The sequence below is a fragment of the Ambystoma mexicanum genome, chromosome 11, assembly GCF_040938575.1.
Source record: "Ambystoma mexicanum isolate Mex_15411 chromosome 11, UKY_AmexF1_1, whole genome shotgun sequence".
NCBI classification, from domain to species: domain Eukaryota; kingdom Metazoa; phylum Chordata; class Amphibia; order Caudata; family Ambystomatidae; genus Ambystoma; species Ambystoma mexicanum.
Genome location: NC_090934.1, coordinates 1,460,890,779 through 1,460,910,095, shown reverse-complemented (window position 1 = coordinate 1,460,910,095; position 19,317 = coordinate 1,460,890,779). Strand labels below are relative to the sequence as shown.

Genomic DNA, 19,317 nt, shown 5'->3' with positions numbered 1-19,317 from the left:
GCGTTATTTTGAGTGATTTGGAGTTTATTGAGGTTGCATTGGTTAATGCCTTGGTACAGTACATTACAGTAGTCCAGTTTGGACATAACCAGAGTCCTAGCGAGGGTGATGCAATTCTGCGTAGAGAGGAATGGGCGACAGGCTGTGATCAACTTACATGTGTAGGCTGATGCAGCAGCAACTGCATTGGTTTGTCTGTGCAAAGAAAGTGAGGAATATAGGTAAATTCCCAGGGTTTTTGTGTCTTTGGATACTTTGATAGGGTTGCCATCAATATTGAATGAGCTGAACAGGGGGTTCAGCTTGTTGAGTCTTTGTTGTGTGCCTAGAATGAGGAGCTCTGTCTTGTCATCGTTAAGACAGAGCTCATGTTGGGCCATCCAGGCTTGGATGACGAGCCATCATTTATTCCCTGTGAGGGTTTACCGAGGGCGCTGCCCACTGGGTACACAGAGTTCTGGCTTTGTCTGGCCTCTGAATACCTTGTGGGACTCCCTTTCTATAGTTTCACGCTACACACCTTGCTGAAACCAACAGCTGCGAGTAACTGACACCTCTAATAGCAACAAAACTGTGAGTATATTGGCACAACTAATACCCTTCCTCTCCCTGCTCTCTTTGTGTCACCTTCACCTGCTCTGTGCTCTGTATCTCCAAACTCCCACACCTTCTCCAAGGCTCAGCAACTTTCTATGCTCTGTGGCACGGTACTATGCAGGTCTATCCCAGATAGCTGCTCTGTGGCAGTCATCTCATCCTCCTAGGGTCAAGGATCAAGGCATCACCCCGTCTACTCTGAGTACTAGGACCCAGACAAGACAAGGGTTGCTGCCAGGGCAAATAGACAGCCAAGACGAGAGTCCTAGACTTGTGAAAGGGGGATGTAGGGGCACTGTGAAACCTGAGACCTTGAGTGAATTGCTGAGCACTGTCTTGTGGAGGATGTCTGGGAATTTTGTTCAATATTAGACTAGGGATATTTGAGGTTTATATTAGACTAGGGATTGACTTTGGATTTCCGGTCCTTTAGATTAGGTACCTTTCACAGACTTTATATTATACCTCCTTCCTTGCACTATTTTGTATAAATGTATCTCCTCTTTTGAGTTGCACCCTATCCCATAGGCAATCTCCAAACATGCCCAAAACATAACAGGGCCACATGACCGCAGTGGTCGAGCACATACTTGGGCTAAGGAACAGCATTCCGATCATCTCAGCAGATCATTGTCAGAAACCCACGAGTGGCAGCTTGAGTAGAGCATGGCTGGCTGTTTTGTATGTAGGGGACGCTGTCCATTGATATTTTGTGACCAATGAGAGCGCTCAATGTTCAGCTTTTGTCTTCTGGCATACCAAGTAGGGGTTTCTCCATTGGCTGGAAAAACAAGTGTATCCTCACTTGATATTAAAGTTGAAGAAATCAACATGCACAATGTCCTTCACCTAGCCGTAGCATGCCATGGTCTGCTCATGGTGCGACCTTGATAGGCATGGATGTCTTCACACACTCTGCAGCAGATTTCATATGCTTTAGAAAATGGAATGATCCTGCAAATGGTCAGTCTGCAAAGATCATTTGAGCCACTTGTCTCCCCACAAGACAGGATCTCCTCCGTTTGGTTAAGTTCTGCAGCATTCATCCATCGGGATTTCCCTGGCTCCTCCCTTGAGATACAAGAAGCAACTTTATCAACGCTCATCATTCATAAATACAGTGGTGAAGATTATAGTCTTACTTTGTTTCCCAATAAATCCAAAGTAGTGGGATTGATCTGAGATCCTGTGCGCTATTGACCACCCTCACAATACCAATAGTTGCAATATTAAAATGCGGCAGCAAAAGCCCATGTCCCACAGATCTCCCACTGTGATCTGCACTAGTGTAAACAAGAAAGTATTGAAATATGGATCGGGCAAGTTGCGCTCAGATAATTTAGTCCAAAAATTATGGTTAATATGACAAATCACAAAGTTCAATTGTGTAGATCAGTGGTTTAATCCAGATATCAATTGATTTATTCAGCCTGGTACAGCCGACATGTGTTTCGACCCTTACAAGGTCGTTTTCAAGGCTGTGTACAGTGAGAGTATACCGATGTCAAAATACAATAAAGTACATAAGTACAGTGATAACAACAGAAAATGATGTTGGCAGTGGTTTCATATGATAATATTGAAAAACCATGGATATTAAACATGAAGAAATAAAACAATGTTGTGATAGTGAATATTGAATACAAGAAAATTTCAAACATGCCACATTGGAGACCGGAAGCGGATTGAAGATTCAATATTATGGTCCAAAAAGGAAACGAGATACAGAAAGTAAATTGAAATCATAAACTTTCCACTGTTGTGTCAAAACAGATAGAACACTTACCCTGTGAATAGTAAGTTATGCCATGGAGATGTGTGGCCATTTTAACCTTCAGCAGTTGCTCATCCAACATGCGGTACAAGTGGGTTATTGCTTACGAAAAGTGGACAGAAAATGCAAAGAGGAGAAAGCAAAATCATGCTGTGTGCGATGCTTCCTACTATTCGTTTCGAAAATATGTGCTAATAGTGCAAAATGATCGTGTAAAAGGGGGTCAGCAAGTGAGGTCTGCATATATCACATGCGCTCACCCTGTTCCGGAGATTCAAGTCATAAGATCTGAAAAATAAATGAATCGCAATATGGAGAAGTCATCCTGTACTCAAATTATTGGGCGATAATACCCTGTATTGGTACAGATACTAATATATACTGAATGTCATACCTTAGTAAATGTTGTCGAATAGATGTATATTGATTTGATTTGATGTTAACACTGGTAATTCTTGCTGCAATGTCCTTTTGACTGCAAGATTTATAAGTTGCCTTATGAATATGCGACACAAATATGAATTTAGCCTGATGGTCAGGATTCCTATATGTTATGATGTATATTAGTTCTACCTTAGAATCCTGGTATTGCATATATCTAACACCTGCCAATTCCCTTTCAGGTGAGCTGGTTGTTGGTCGAAACACGTGTCGGCTGTACCAGGCTGTATCAATCAATTGGTATCTGGATTAAACCACTGATCTACACAATTGAACTTTGTTATTTGTCATATTAACCATTATTTTTGGACTAAATTATCTGAGCACAACTTGCCAGATCCATATTTCAATACTTTCTTACTTGGTTTCCCCCCCCCCCCCCCAGTTAAGCAGCCAGTGCCACTACAGGAATGATCATGGCTCTGTCAAAATGAATGCCCACTTTTTCCTAGAAGGCTGCATTTCACATCTAGCTACATACAATGCATATGTTGTATATCGCGCAGCCGCTCTAGAAAACAAACTGACATTTTTGAAGTTTGAATTAGCAGTTTTAACTTCGCTGACCGTTGTGCATGTACCAACTCCCAACTTTGCAGAAGTAGAGGATGTAGCCAGATTGCAAGAACAACACTTTGCTGATTTTGTGCCTGCCACCCCCAGGAAGACACAACCATACAGAAGATGTAAGGTGTGTACAAAACAAGGAAGGGGGAGGGATACTCGGGTGTACTGTCCCCAATGCTCTTCAAAGCCAGCCCTCTGCCTACAGCCTTGCCTTGCTTTGTATCATACAAAGAAAAAATATTGGGAGATTGAGTGATTTCCTGAAATGCCCATCTTTCCTACAAAGTGACCCATAGACTCTCGATTCATGCAACACCCAATTTACTTGTGTCTTGGAAAAGACAACACCATTCAGCCTTCTTCCACTTGAGGCGTGCCTCACCTTCCATCAGCATTAGAATTGCAACTGCAAACTTCTTGATGGCTCTGGCCTTGGAGAACACCAATGAACTAGAACTGAAGTAGATATAATTAGCATTTTCCCTATACATGTGCAAGATCCACTAAGTCGAAATCATGGGCTCCCAGTGGCATTGATCCAAACAACTATCAGTATGTTTTGTTAGAAATTTTGAAATTGCGAAAAATGGCATGATCTGCTGCAGGTGGGAAATTATGTGCTCTGTCTTATACTTTATACAGTTTAAGGAAATAGCTTGTAATCATGGTGTTCAGATATCAAACACAAATGCATTGGAATCACTGTATTTTGTTGTTAGGTGTCATTTTTCTTACTTTTATAATGGATGACATATGCATTTGTAATTGAACGTACAAATGTTTTTTTTTTTAAATCTTTTTTATATTATAAAAATATAATCACCTAATCACCCTTTTCTGTGATATAATTTATTTTAATATGGGAGGTATCTTACAACATTTCTACAATGTCAGTACTAACACATTATATTCTCCTAGTCTAAACATGTATGTGTCCCTAAAGAATACCTTTGTTTACTTTTATCTAAATCCCACCTCTATTACCCAGTTAACTTTAAACTAACTATATGCCTCAGATAATGTTACAGCCACTATGAGAATTTGAAAGAAGATCACGTTTTGAGGTAACCCAGCAGCCCGTTTGTCACACTTTATTCACGTGTGGCTTATACTCCACATTTGTTCTATCGCTCCCATCCCATAACATTTCCTGGTTCCCCATTTGTATTGTTACACGTTGATTTTCCCTCTCTTCTTTATTCATTGTGTATTTCTTCCACCCGAATCATCTTGGTTTGGACTCCATAGATCGTCTGTCCGGTCGTATTTTTCCTCTTTTTAGGCATGCATTGCAGCAAGTTCCTGGGACTTTCACTGCATAGGCCACTTAGTCCAATCAACGATATGGGAGTTTTCACAGGAGTTTGTCCACTGTCAAAACTGCACAGCAGACACATTTGTGTATGGGCATCTGGTTAGGTCCCTTGACCCTTCTCTCTGCTCATAGGTTCGAGTGCCGCCAATTCTCCAGGTATATATAGGGTTCTCTTTCTCCCCTTCTGTAATATAAAACTGAATGAGTTTCCTTTGAAAAATAAGTGCCTCTATCGTCAGTATTTTTCCTTTCAACCCAACCCTTTAAAACCCATTTATGTGTTACTTTTAAAAATCCCATTCCTTCTACTCCTCAAACTATCCAGAAGAGACCACATCACTCCAGCCCTAGAAACACTACACTGGCTCCCAGTAAAACATTGCATCACCTTCAAAACAATGCGCATAACGCACAGAGCAATCAGCGGACAAGGAGCAGAATTCCTACAAAAGAAAATAAGTCTACAAACCAACGAGACCCCTCCGATCAAGCAACGATATCCGCCTGTAACTCAAACCATACCTTAACAAAAAACTTGGAGGCACCTCCTTCTACCACTTAGCCGCAAAAACCTGGAACAACATCCCAAAAGAAATGAGAAACACTGAAGATCACCTAAAATTCAGGAAATCACTAAAAACCTGGCTCTTCAACACCACAGACTAAATCTGGAAACCGAAACCGGAAAAAGGATGACTAATCCGGAAAGGACACGGACATCCCCGACCCGAGAGGGTAGCTCCCACGGCACCTGGACAGGTGACACCGGATAGACTGGCACACAGGCGGCACGCACGAAGACTGAGCCAACTCCCCCAGACAATCCCACCAACACTTTTGCCTGTCCCTTAGTTACCGCCAGGTACCACAGTGGTGTGGAATTGTCGAGATATTGGGAATCACCACTCTACCTGAGAGGTTGACATTGGCAGGTGCACTGGCCACAGGAGTATGAAGGAAGGATAAGGGGAGCTATGAGAGAGCATGTTGGAGGTGGGGGCCAGAGGAATAAGGAACCTTGTGTGCCAGTCGGACCCAGATCAGGACAGAGCCGCACCAGGGGAGACTGCGCAAGCCGAGCACCTGAATTCAGGATAGAGACGCAAACTAACTAACCCTACTAACAATTTCCTTTTCTGCATACACCTCTCAAACTCCAAACCAAACACAACCGAAATCTACAGCACAACAAACCGCACAACCTTCACTACATTGCAACAACAAAACAAAAACACACATAGTCTTGCACAACATTACACGACGACTACCGGCCGCAAACACCCCAGGCCCACCAACGGACCCACCGGGCTGAGGCCGCCAACAGCACATCACTGCTCTCTTGCACTTTTCCTGCTTCCTCCCACTAACTCAACCCCTCCCTTCCTCTTTCAGAGCCGCCAGAGCGCCAGGGGACCACTCCGGTGGTGATAGTGCGCGGTACAAATGCCCTTTAACATTAACATAGCTCTCATATTGGCATGACAAGTCAGTGAGATCAATACCTTTTCAGTTAAAGAACCAATCATTACATTTAATTCCTACCAAGTACGCTTAGAATGCATTCCAGGTTTTTTCTGATTGTGGTATGAAAGGATCACAAACAGGAAAGCAGTATGCAGGTTTTCTTTACAAATGCATCCACTGTGACCAAAAGGTTGCTGCATAACCTGGACTTCAAAAGAACATTGACAGGCCAAAATACTATTGGTAAAAGTCCTAGGTATTTGTGGCCTGTAGACCAGTGAGGAAAAAGATGCAGTGTCTAATACTACAATTAAGAGATGGATAGTGGATAGGATCAAATACTACGAGCGAAACAGATATTGCCACGCAGGGTAACTGGGCAACCCACCAGCGTATGGGAGTGATGACTGCATGCCTGGCCAACACGCTGCGGTGGAAAATAATGACCACTTTTCAGCTGGTTTGATGAACACCTGTAGCAGACAAATAACCAAGGGCAACACGAGACTTTGGTGCAAGGTGACCCCCTCCCTCCTGTTTCCAGGTCTGTTATACCTACAGGAATACATGAGTTTCAGTGGAAAGGGGTCGGGAGGGTGGGTTCTCTCAGCCTGGTAAGGTCACACCTTGCGACTTTATTGCTGACCGAGAACAAACCCTCATTAAACAGCCTTTAGATGCCAGCTGCACTCTGCAGCGCTTGTTAGTGTTATCAGTAAAGATAGCATAGCGTAATACATTTCTTCAAGGTGAGTATACTCCCTAGAGCTTCGCACCCGCTTCGAGGCAGGCGAGAATCCTAGTAATATGATAACATCCGCCAGCTAAAGCTGCCTTTCAGTAACAAGTGAGAGCAGAGAACATGCTTAGCTATGCCAAAGAGGATCTACGCCAAAAGCACGAACAGTGAAGGCGAGCATTCGTTAGTGGTGGGCATAGCGCTTTCCTGAAGGTGACATGCGCAGTGCAGGGTGCCATCTTGCTTTAGCCACGCTAAAGACCGTGGTTTAAACGTGGCGAGTGGCAAACCTAATATAATGGTGCACAGTGGCTTTATAACAGGGCGTTACATAAATGACATTGGCCCTCATTACGACCCTTGCGGAAAGCGACTGACCGGAGCGCCACAGCGTAAATAGCGTTTCCGCCATTGCACGAAGGAGCAAAGTGCGGCCCATTCCGACCCATCGGGCACGAGCACCACGGCATGGCGGAAGTGCAAAGTCCGCGATGGCGGAAATGACCCCAAAACGGCCCACACCGCCGCCGTACGGCGCCCCAGGTGCAATACCGCCACCCCTCTTAGCGGTCACCGCAGTGTGCGCCTACCGGAAAGTACGGTGGCCGGAAATATACGGAAACGGAAGTTAAAACATGGGCCCGGAACGGGAAACATCCCGGCGTACACCTATAAATACACTAAAACCACACAACCACTAAAATCACTACCCTGAAACACACCCCAACCCGTCAACCACCCTAGCGAAACCAAGAATAATGGGAAAAGCAGCGAAGAAAGCGTGCGACCGCAAGCGGCAGGTCCACTTCTCCCGTGAGGAACTCACCGTGCTAACAGAGACCCTCCAGGAGAATGCTGCCGTCGTCTTCTGCACGCAAATGACCAGGACGGCACTTGCAAACAAGAAGGACATATGGGCTCTGGTGGCACAGCAGGTAAGTGCGGTGGGGACCGCACCCCGCACCCCACAGCAATGCCGCAAGCGATGGGACGACCTGCGGATACGCGTCCGCAGCATACTCTCTGCCAACCGCAACATTGCCACAGCCACCGGGGGAGGTCCTGAATCACCCATCAAGTTGACCCCCTGGGAAGAAATCTGTGCCTCCACCATCGGAATGGAGAGCATAGAGGGAGTCGGAGGGATGGAGAAAGGAGTGCAGACATCCGAAGATACAGGTAGGTGGGCCAGGAAAAACAATGCCAAATCCACACAGTCCATCCATGTGAAGTACCATGCGTCCACATAGTGCAACAGAAACACATGTCCAGGAGAACGTCCACACACATCGGCCTGATAGCGCACGTTAAAACCCACAATAAATACATAAATAATTAAAAACCCCTAATACACGCACTACACGTGCAGCAGGCACACCCTAACTGCAGGCTGCCAAACAACTGCACCCTCACTCCACACACAAATCAAAGCACCTCCAAGGGCCCGGCCCAAATCACCCTCAGGTACCACCCCAATGCATGTGACACAATGCCATTCCAATTCCCACAGACCCACCAATAACCCTCGCCCTCCTCTACTCCACCACAGGGTCCGATCCAAACGACGAGCTACAGGACACCCCTACCAGCACACCTGCAAAGAGGGCCAAGACCAACGGCCAGAGACCCTCCACCTCAGCTGCACGCATCAAGACACGGCAGCAGCACAAATCAGGTGGCAGCACAGAGGAGGGAACATCAACAGGCACCCCAGCAGCCAGCATGCCCACAACACCACCACCACAGGTCCCCCCAATGGATGCCACAGAAGGCACTGCCTCCGGTGGCAGCAGCACCATAGGTGACACCCCATTGATGGCAGCATGCTCCGACACAGAAAACGGGGATGCCGAAGTCAGATCCATCCATGACCTGTCCCAATCCCCCTGTCTGTCCCATCCCGTACAACATGAGGATACCACGCAGGGGCACCCACAAGACGACGACTGGCCATCCCCCACAAGCCCTGTGGCAATGCAACATGAGGACAACAGCCCCTCTGTGACACCCCCGCAAATGGCCTTGGCCCAGCAGAGGCAACAGTCCCTCGACCAGTTGATCGAACAACAGCAGCAACTGGCCACGCTCCTCAAGGACCATGCTGATGAATGTGGGGGCACTAAGGCAGACATAGAAACATCAACTGAGACACTTAGGGCAAAAATCGAGAGTAGCACCGAGAGCCTGAGAGTCCAAATGGAGAGAAGCACCGAGAGCCTCAGGGGGGAACTGCATGCGACGGCCAAGGACGTATGTGCCGAACTTGCCGCAGTGCGCCGTGTGCTCACTGAGCTCTCGCAAACCCTTAGGGACATGCATGGACGTGAGCAGGCAGACACATCATCCGTTGCAAGCTCCGTCCAGGGCAGCCCCCAACGTAGATCTGGAAGGAACCTGCGCTCCACAGGCAGGGGTGCCCCTGATACCCGCAGAGGGGGCCTGCAATAGCGACAGCCCACTGACAATGAGCATCTTTGGACACTGGTGTTCGGGGGGGAGGTAGGGGGGTGGAGGGGGTGTGTTGGGCTCACTTGGGTGGCGGGTCGATAGGGTGTTCAACATGACATCACATATGCCATAAAAAGTGCACGATCAACCAATGAGATGTGTGGACATTGATCTTTGTGTACTAGGCCATCATAGGCGTACAGTCCATATTGTGCATGTCCCAGACACACGCAGTGCCACGAGTCCCGTGTCCATGTATCAGCCACCAGGCGTGAGTGCTAGAAGCATACATCAATGAGATGCTGACGAATGTCACGGGCCTCCGGTGCCTCGCAGACTCCATGAGGTGCTGCCACATCCCCACCCTCATCATGACCATCATCAGGTGCTTGCAGTTCTGCGTCAGGGGGCATGGGCACATTTCTACGTACGCACATGTTGTGGAGCATGACACATGCCATCACCATCTTTGCAACCTTCTCATGGCGGTACAGGAGTGCCCCGCCAGACCTGCTGAGGCAGCGGAAACGGCCCTTCAGTAGGCCGAATGCCTGTTCTATGACTACACGGGTACGTGAGTGGGCATGGTTGTAGTCCTCCTCATGCTGGTCCCGTGGGTTCCGGACTGGTGTGAGGAGCCATCTCTTCAGTGGATATCCAGCATCACCTGTATGTGGACGAGAAACGTATGATGTGGAATGCCATTGATACGTACGCACACCCCCCCCCCCCTTCCTGCCAGGTCATTGCCAATTCACATACCCCACATCATTATGCATGTAATGAGACTCACCGAGTAGCCAGGATCTGTTCCCTGCGTGTCGCTCCATGTAGCGTGGTATTGTAGAGTTCCTCAAGACCATAGAATCATGGGTTGATCCAGGGAATCGAGCACAACAATGTGTAATGATCCTGTTGGAGTCACACACCATTTGTACATTCAGGGAATGAAATTGTTTTCGGTTGCGGTACTGGGCCTCCATGGCATGTGGGACGACCAATTCCACATGGGTGCAGTCGATGGCACCAATGCAACCCGGTATGCCGCCAAGTGCATGGAATCCCACTTTCGTGTTTGTAATTTCCTGCTCCGAGCGTGGTAGGCAGATGTAGTCGTCTGCGTGCTGCAGGAGGGCATCGAGCACTTGCAATAGTGTCCGTGAGAACAGTGGCTGAGAAATGCCATGCAACTGTCCGACTGTGTGCTGGTAGGTGCCTGTGGCCAGGAAGTGGAGTACAGACACCACCTTCAGTAGGGGTGGGATGGCGGTTGGGCTATCTATCATGCTGACAAGGTCAGCCTGTGTCATGTCCACAATGGCGGCTATGGTGTCCCGGTCCAAACGGTAGAGGGTGTGGATCTGCTCATCAGTGAGGTTGAACGGATGTGCTCGGAGGCGTGGGATTGCGGGCTGCCTGCGTGGTGGTAGTGGCTGTGCTGGTGGGCCTTGCTGGCCCTGCCTTGGCCTCCTCCTCCTCCTGCGTCTCCTCCGTGCGGCCGGTTGTAGTTGGTGTTCGTCTTCCTCTTGGAGTTGGAGCACTTGCAGTGCTATCAGGTCCCCCAGGGCCAACATCGCGAGTCCTGCCGGTAGCATTTCGGTGTGGTTGTGGGAGGAGACTGGCTGTGCAATTCATGTGTTTTCAGGCTGTATGGCCTCCACCTGTGGTGATTCATTCCACCTGTGCAAACTGCTCTCCCCTTTGGCCGAGCACGTCACGCGCACAACGCTGCAATTCGGGGAATGGTATCTTGCTATTGCTATCATGTATTTGTACCCGATGGGCGTGTTGGATTGGTTGTTATGTTCATTCGGCTATGGTCCCATTGTTTCCCATTCTATCTGTGCAGTCGCGAACAGACTTGTGAAGGGTCAGTGGAACGTAGTACTCGAGTAACGGTGGACCCTCATGCATCACTGTACCGAGTTGCAACGACGGGCGGGGCGTCCCATTCGTGGGTGAAGGCAGTTGCCATTTTCACACACAGCCGCACTCGATGGAATAATTAGTGATTTCAAACGGCCACAGATGCCTTTTCGACGTGATGTTGCAAATGAGGAATTCGAAGGGCGGCGCTTTCGGTTATCAGCTGGCGGCGAGGAGATGCCCACAGGTCTGACTGCAAATATAACGTTCTATTGTTCAATGTCCTTGAGACAGGGCCCATGGCGAGGGAGCAATGATTGATATGAATAGTTTGGGATGCGCATTAGCTACGTGGGCGATGAGGCCGGCCGTTCCAAAATACATGTTACTTCACAACACTGGAATTACGGGCTGGGGCACTGTGGATTTTGCAGGCTGCATGACGCACAGACTGAATGGATGTTTCTAATGTCATGTGAGTAATTATTCAGGCGTTTTGATCCCGGGATGAGGGAATGATGAATGGATTCATGGGCAGGTGATTTGATACAGAGTTTGCCATGTACAGGGCTTCTTGGGATCTATCCGCCTCCCCTACGCTATGTGATGCAGGCCTGCCATAGTGGGACCATCGTCTATCTGGCCTTGTTGAGCCCTCCCTGTCTCGAGGCGCCCTCAGACACTTGTGTCCATGCACGTTGACATTCCCATCTGATGGATTCTGTTTTGACAGACGCATGCACAGGTACACTCGTTAGTGATGGTGTTTGCACCTCGATATAGATGGTTATGAGTCGCAAGTTGTTTTGGGGTGGTGATGATCCTTTTGAGTGGGCTAGCATGCATATGGCTGTGGATTTCGTGTGATCATTGAAGTGAGTAGTTGGAATGTAGTTCTGATGGCCATTCTGTTCTTTTTCTTTTCTTTTGGTTGACAGGTATCTCCTCCCCTTTTGCCACTGCCATCTGTATGCCACTCCTGCAGATGGATTTTACTCCCGACACCTGCTGCTTCGTGTTAATCGGTGGAGCAGCATTACGATCTTATGGGACGATCGCCAATGGCCCACATGCCCTTACGCAGTACTGGTGTCTCGGAGCAACATTTCGGCCTTTCAGCTGGACTAGTGCCTCCCCATTGGGACAGCCCTGCGGTTCTGTGCGCTTCCATGTTGCCTTTTCGTACGTGAATGTGGCTCTGTGTACCATGGGGGTACAGGGCGACACACAAGTAGTGGCTGGTCATTTCTTGCGGATGCAGCCCACAATGGTGATTAGTGTTTTGGAGTTCATGGCCTGATGGCTGTATGGGCTTGGTGTCTTTGATGTGCATAAATTGCTATTCTGATTTGGCCCGTGTAGCGTTTTTCTTTGCAAGTGATGTGGCATATGCCTATTTGGGGGGCGATGTATTGTGAGGAGATCTGCATTGGGTTCCAGCTTCGGGGTTTAGTTGCGTGGTACTGTACTGGGCGCGTTTGCCTACTAAGCCCGTGAGGTCAGGGATGGGGGCTGCCTATATGACAGTTTGAATGTTGTCATGCTCAGGGGCGGGGGATTGGGTTTTGTGTGACAGATGCCGGCCAGCCAGGTGGACTGGTGGAATGATGTGATTTTCGGAATGTTGCTGGGCACAGGTGCCTGTGTTTGCGTGCGTTTCTTGGTGGGGGACTGTGGTCATGTCCATTGGGATGGCTTCTGTATTCGTGCCATCTGTGACCTGCAGCTCCCATTGGCCCCTCTTGTGTTGCTTTTGTTCGTTGGCATGCATGGGTGCTTTGTACATTTCAATGGTTGCATTGTGACTTCATTGCACCTACCGGGAGTTGTACTTTGTGGGCAGGGAGCGGTGTACAGGCACTCAGTGGGGCCGTTTACGGTTGATTCGCGATGCCGTACTTCTCGCCATGGCGGAATGGTACATTCCGCCATGCCTGATGGCGTTAGGTACATGTCCGCTAGGGTCGGAATTGGCGTACCGTTGCACCATGGTGGTGTTTGCGGTTTGGCATGGCGCGCGCGCGCGTGCTTGGTGCAGTTAGCGTTGGCGTTCACTACGGTGTCGCTAATGGCTTCGTACTTTGCGGTGACGGGTCATAGTCGCACCGAGCGCTATTCGATGGCGGTATTGCATTTCCGCCATCGTTTTTCGATTTCCGCCAGGGTCGTAATGAGGGCCATTGCCTTATTACGTATTTTTTCCCTTCACAATGCCTTTGAGAAACATCTGCAAGTAGGCAACCTAATAGTCCGTGGTGATAATTTGCATACCATGTTGCTTGGAAAAAGACAGCTTCTTCAGTGAACCAGACTAGCTTAAAAGATCCCTTCAATTGATGCCAACCTCTAGAGCCACCGCTCGGGTACCAAAGGATTGCTTCTCTGTCTCTATTTAAATGAGCATGTGCACAGTGCTGGAAATGGAAATTATTTAGTGGGGCATCCCATCAGGGACGTGGGGTGGGGGGGTTAGGATGGGAGACGGGGACCGTTTCCCAACCCCAACTTCCCCCAAACCCAAATTAAAATGTGCATTTCGGGAGAGGTTAATCTTGCTTGAGCCCTTGGGAAATACCCCATGAGAGGAGTGTTTAATTTCCTTTAATGGTGCATGCAAAGTTTAAAATACGCGCACTTTTAAACCAAAAAAAGGGAGACATTTTTTGCTGTATCCCAGATCTGCAAAAATCCAGCCCAGTAACCAGCACTGCATGTGCATCTATAAAAGATCAATTGCTAGAGAAAATTAAGTTACTTGCCTCTAAGTATGGTTCTCGCACACTGTCATCTTTATAGATAATGAAGTTCATATGTATGTATGAGTGTATTTTTTAACAAGTTTATATGTATTATGCTGCCCAATATGAAAGGCCCAATATGAAAGAAGCACGTGAATCTATGAAAGATAGCATGGCTGGGGCAGTATGGTACAGGTAAGTCACTTTATTTCACTCACTGTAGTCATTTTTGTATGGGAATTCCTGAGAACCCCCTTCTTCCAGACAATGCCCTCATTCTGTCAATAATATGGAAAGGCAGAGAAAAGAGAACCGATGTACATCAAAGGTGTCCCCTACTACTGCCCAGGAGTTCCCAGTTTGTACTGCTTTTTATTCCTGCTGGATGAGGAAAGTTCTGGTCCATGTCGTGGCTCAGCAGGACATACCATAGGTTTAGCTGAAGGGGGAATGAGGATTACTAGTAAAAAAACGACTATGGTAAGTAACCTGTACTCTTTCTTTTGTTTTCTCTTCCAAGTTGCACCTTCTCAATGTGATTACTTTCATACGTATGTATATGCATGGAAGGCTTGAGGGCTTCAAATGTTAAAAGAAAACTTAATTGAAAAAATATGTGAGAAAAGCAAAGATTAAAGGTGCTTGCAACCACTGAATGTTTTGGAATCTTACATGATTCCTAAAATTGGGGATTCATTTGGGCCAAGATTCCTTTAACCAGTGGGCTAGCTCACCAACAGTCATGGTAAATGCAAGTAATGTTATGTTATTTATATTGCTTGCCACTCTAACAACTTGGAATACCCAGAATAAACATTATGCCATATTCCCTAACCTGTTTCCTTTTTTGTGGGTCTTTTGTACAGACCTGTTAGTGGAACATACGTCGTCTATAACAGGGTCTTTCTTTCCTTTAGGCGGTGTGATCGAAGCTTTTCCACCCGCAGACAGCATTACGAACCTAACAGTGGACATGATTATTGAGCCATCTGGGCAAGTACGGCTTGTGTCCTCTGGGGACCAGGTACATGGACACAGCCCTTTGCAGTCCCTCGGCACCTCGGTTCCACAGTCTTCAGTGGACCCAGACATCCTTGGCAATGTCTGCTTGAGGATTGGAGAAGCCTGCAAGTCTCGAGGGGTGATGGGCTACTTCTCTGTAGACCTGGTCACCTTTATCTGCCCCCGGACAATGGAGCAGCAGGTGAGCTTGAATACCCATTTTAACTTAAAGGTTGTCCAGGGACTGACTGGCCTATATGAAGTAGGGAGAATTCTCAGAAGTAAAGCAGGGCTTGAGCTTGTTATCAAATGTCAAACTTTGCCTGAAATGTGACTGAAGTTTGGTGTTGTGATGGCTGAGGTACCGGTGTGTGGTATATGGCGACTTTCTGCAATATTGTTTGAACTTAATCTGGAAGATAACATACTCTGAGAGAGTAGAACCAGGGTGAGGATTTGAGGACCTGACCATTTGGTCATGTGAACCAGGAGATGATGCATATTAGAGTGTAGCCTGGTCTAGAACCAAGAGGAAGACAAGTTACTCTATGGCTGGCATGAAACAGCCTTGATCCAGTGTAGTGTCAATTAATGGAAGATTTATCTCGCAGGAGTATATTAGCTGTAGTAAATGGGTCCTATTTATCCCGATGTTTGAAAAACGCCAAAATGTTCACTTGTATGCCATGGATCACATATTGACTCAGTTCAGCTGTGAGGGACGCGCCAAGTCTTGGTTTTATTCGTGCATTTTTGGATGTTTATTTTTGCTTTTCAAATGTTAAATGCAGGACTGCGAGTCCAAGAAGGCAATACAAATGAGCCTTGAGAGCATCAGCAATTGTGTTTTTGTATATGCACTGTATAGACGTTTGTCTGGCACAGGCATCATCTGGCCAGGTACTCATATAATGTGCCAGCTGCTGCCACCATCTACCCTGCGAGTAGCATAACCTGCTCACCATCACACACCAGGTATTGCCATAGTATTCTCCTCCTGTACCTTTACCCATGTGCTCTTTCCATTTCCAGTATTTGGAACCAAAAGCCTAGTTGGTCACACCATTGCCAGGAATTGCCATCAGGTGCTCACATCATTACAAGGGAAATGCCCATTTATCATAGCAGTGTCAAATTCAATTATGTCCAGGGATCATAGCTGTGCTTGATTTATATCTAGTTAGAACAGTAGGGCTTGATGCAATAGTGTCAGTTAGCACAGCAGTATTAGATCCCGTTAAGCTCAGTTAGCATAAGAGTGCCACACAGTGCTTACACTGTTCAAAAGAATCAAAACATCCTGATTTAGGGTTGAGTGGGTGAAAGTAATTCACAGAAAAACAAAGAAAACTGGTTTGGGTGCGAGTGGGTGAAAGTAATTTACAGAAAAACTAAGAAAACTGGTTTCACGTGATTGGCTTATCGTCCACATCACTCTCAGTACTTAATGCTCAAATGTGTCATTCGAAGGGATTGTGTCCTCCGACGTATTCCTTATCTTTGATATACGTTTCCAGCTTGCTGGCCTCGGAAATTTTTTCTCTTTAGAGGGCGCTGCGCATCAACGTCCGCCGAGTCGATGCCCCTCGATGGCCACCGTATCGGCGCCGACGTCACCATGCCCATAAATAGACACGCGCTGCGTCCGTTGCTCAGTTCTGTTTTTCCGCGCTTCGTGGGGCCTCGGAACGTCGTTGCTCAGTTCAGTCAGGTTTATCTAAATCTATTTCTACGAATATTCCTTATCGTTCTCAATGGCTTCTTCATCAGAACCGACGACGCTGCGATCCGGCTTCAAGAAATGTCGAGACTGCGGTAAAAAAATGTCAATAACGGATCCACACAGGGTCCGTTTATGGTGCTTGGGGTCCGAGCACCATTGTTCGGAGTGTGAGGACTGCATGTCCATGACGGCGAAAGCCCTGAAGGAGAGAAAGGGGAAGCACGAGAGAGGTAAGTCAGCCAAAACCTTCTCGAAGGTTTCGTCGGCCGGGTCGAGGCATTCGTCTCCTCGCCGTTGAAAACACTCCCATTCTAGATCTCGAAGCAGCTCCCACCATTCGCCGAGATCTAGACACTCAAAAAAGAGACGTCGAAGGTCCCATTCCTCGTCATCTTCGGTGTCCCCAGAAAGAGTTTCCTGTCCCACCAAACACAGTTCTCAAACTGAGTGGGAGGAATTCAGAAAGAAAATGTTAAGCGTCTTCCAGAACGCGGCCTCCACCCCCTCGAAGACAGCTGAGGGTGATACCCCGGGTGAAAAACCCAAAAAATCAAAACGCCGCGAGTCGCAGCACCCGGCGAAACATTCCACCCGAGAGCGCCATGAGCCATCGGGTAAGATGGCACCGTCTTCGATGCCGTCGTCTAGGGTTCCTTCGACGCCGTCGTCGAAGATTCCCTCGACGCACGGGTCGGCGCCATCAACGCCGTTGTCGAAGGGTTCCTCGACGCATCGGTCGATCGACTCAACGCCATCGTCGACGAAAGAGAGGACCAAGGCTCCATAGCCAACGGTGGTTTCAAGGGCCTCCGGCACGACGCCGAGACCGTCGTCGATGCCCTCGAGTAGGATCCCGATCCTCTCGAATTCTTCGAGGCCCCTTCCAGTTTTTTCGACGCCATTTTCGGCGCCTTCGAGGCCGGTTACATCGGCGTCGACGACTTCGACATTTTCTCATCCAATAACGACGAGTTTGGCTCCTTCAGCCCTAGAGATGGGCTTTACTCCATTTCAGAGATCAGAATACCCGAGTCTTTCTTCAATCAATGAAGAAAGAAAAGACTCTGACCAAGAAACTTTTGGTTTACAGAGATCCTCACTGCCTGCTGCAGAAGATTTCCCCTCTGAAGAAAGGAGGCTGAAGGAACTACAGGACTCACTTCATGAGGCCAGTGGACTTGACACTTCCCCAGAAGTGGAATTTGTAAAGCCAGACCGAGGGGAACATGCCGAAACACCATATAGAACCCTGATGGCAAGAATAATTGAATTTATGGGTTGGTCTGCGCCTTCACGTGTTTTCCAACAGGATGATCTAACGGATATATTGGACAAAGGCCCACAGGAGGACCCGGTGGTCCCCTTCCATGCAGCCCTACAAAGAAAAATTGCATCCAATTGGGAGACTCCCGAAGTCATCCCAGCAGTCAATAAAAGACTGTCGACAAAGTATAGGGTAGTGGCTGCTGACCCTGAATACCTGTCAAAACACCCGACCCCAGAGAGCCTGGTGTTTCAAGCGGCAACTTCATCCAGCAGTAGGACTGCTTACCTACTGTCCCACAGGACAGGGATGACAAGAGGTACGACTCTATGGCAAAGAAAGTGTTCTCTGCCTGTAGTATGGTGTTGAAGTCCATCAACGCCACCTGTACGTTCGCCAGGTTCAGTCACACATTATGGGAGTGTGCTTCATCAGTGGCTGACTGCATACCCGATGGAGAGGAGAAGGAAGCCTTCCTTAACATCATTCAAGATGGCAAAGATGCCATGTGCGAGTCTCTTCAAACTGGCATCGATTCCGCTGACGGTATCAGCAGGGCCATGGCGGCTAGTACAACAATCCGCAGGCATGCGTGGTTGTGAAAGTCTGGCTTTGCTCCAGATGTACAGGCCAGACTTTTGAGTATGCCCTTTGACGGCTCTTCATTATTCGGAAAAAAGGCTGATGACAGTCTGGAAAAGTTACAGACTTCTAAAGCAGCAGCAAAATCCTTAGGAGCTGCTATCCGCCAAACTCCTTTTCGCCAAACTCCTTTTCGCCCCTCAGGAACCTCTGGGAGAGGAAAGTCCTTTCGCTATTATTCCGCATTCGGAAAAGGCAGAGGACAGCCGACGCAAATAGGCCAAAGAAGATCCACCCGAGGTGGACGGGTCAAAGGTACTAAAACCGCAGCAGCAGCAGGTGCCTCTTCACCCTCGGCATCTGCATCAGCCGCTCCCAAACCACTCTGAGGCCTTTGCACACAAGACTCCTGTAGGGGGCAGGTTAACTCACCATCTGACGGAATGGGAGGCTATAACGTCAGATGCTTGGGCGTTGGAGACAGTTGCCCAAGGTTACTGCCTACCCTTTCTACACATCCCTCAGAGTCACCGACTGGGGAACAGCTCCCGAAAAGTTCCAGATCCGCTCCTCATGCAGGAAATTTTGGACCTGCTAGAGAAGGGTGCCATAGAAGCGGTACCTGTAGCGGACAGGAACAAGGGCTGGTACTCCCCCTACTTTCTCATACCAAAGAAGGACGCAGGACTGAGACCCACCCTGGACTTAAGAGAATTGAACAAGTTCCTCAGGAAGGACAAGTTCAAGATGGTAACTCTCTCTCAGACCCTTCAGGCTCTCCAGCTCCAGGACTGGCT

The 19,317-nt window shown here is 48.0% G+C and overlaps 1 protein-coding gene across 2 annotated transcripts in view; it reads left to right on the top strand.

Moving 5' to 3' along the window:
* The window catches only part of IQCH (IQ motif containing H), a 1,923,049-nt gene that overhangs the window by 1,336,388 nt on the left and 567,344 nt on the right, over nucleotides 1-19,317 (top strand). For both annotated transcript variants that reach the window (XM_069625132.1, XM_069625131.1), the window contains one exon: nucleotides 14,867-15,153. In XM_069625132.1, the coding sequence (XP_069481233.1) occupies nucleotides 14,867-15,153 (287 nt within the window). The remainder of the gene's footprint in view (nucleotides 1-14,866; nucleotides 15,154-19,317) is intronic.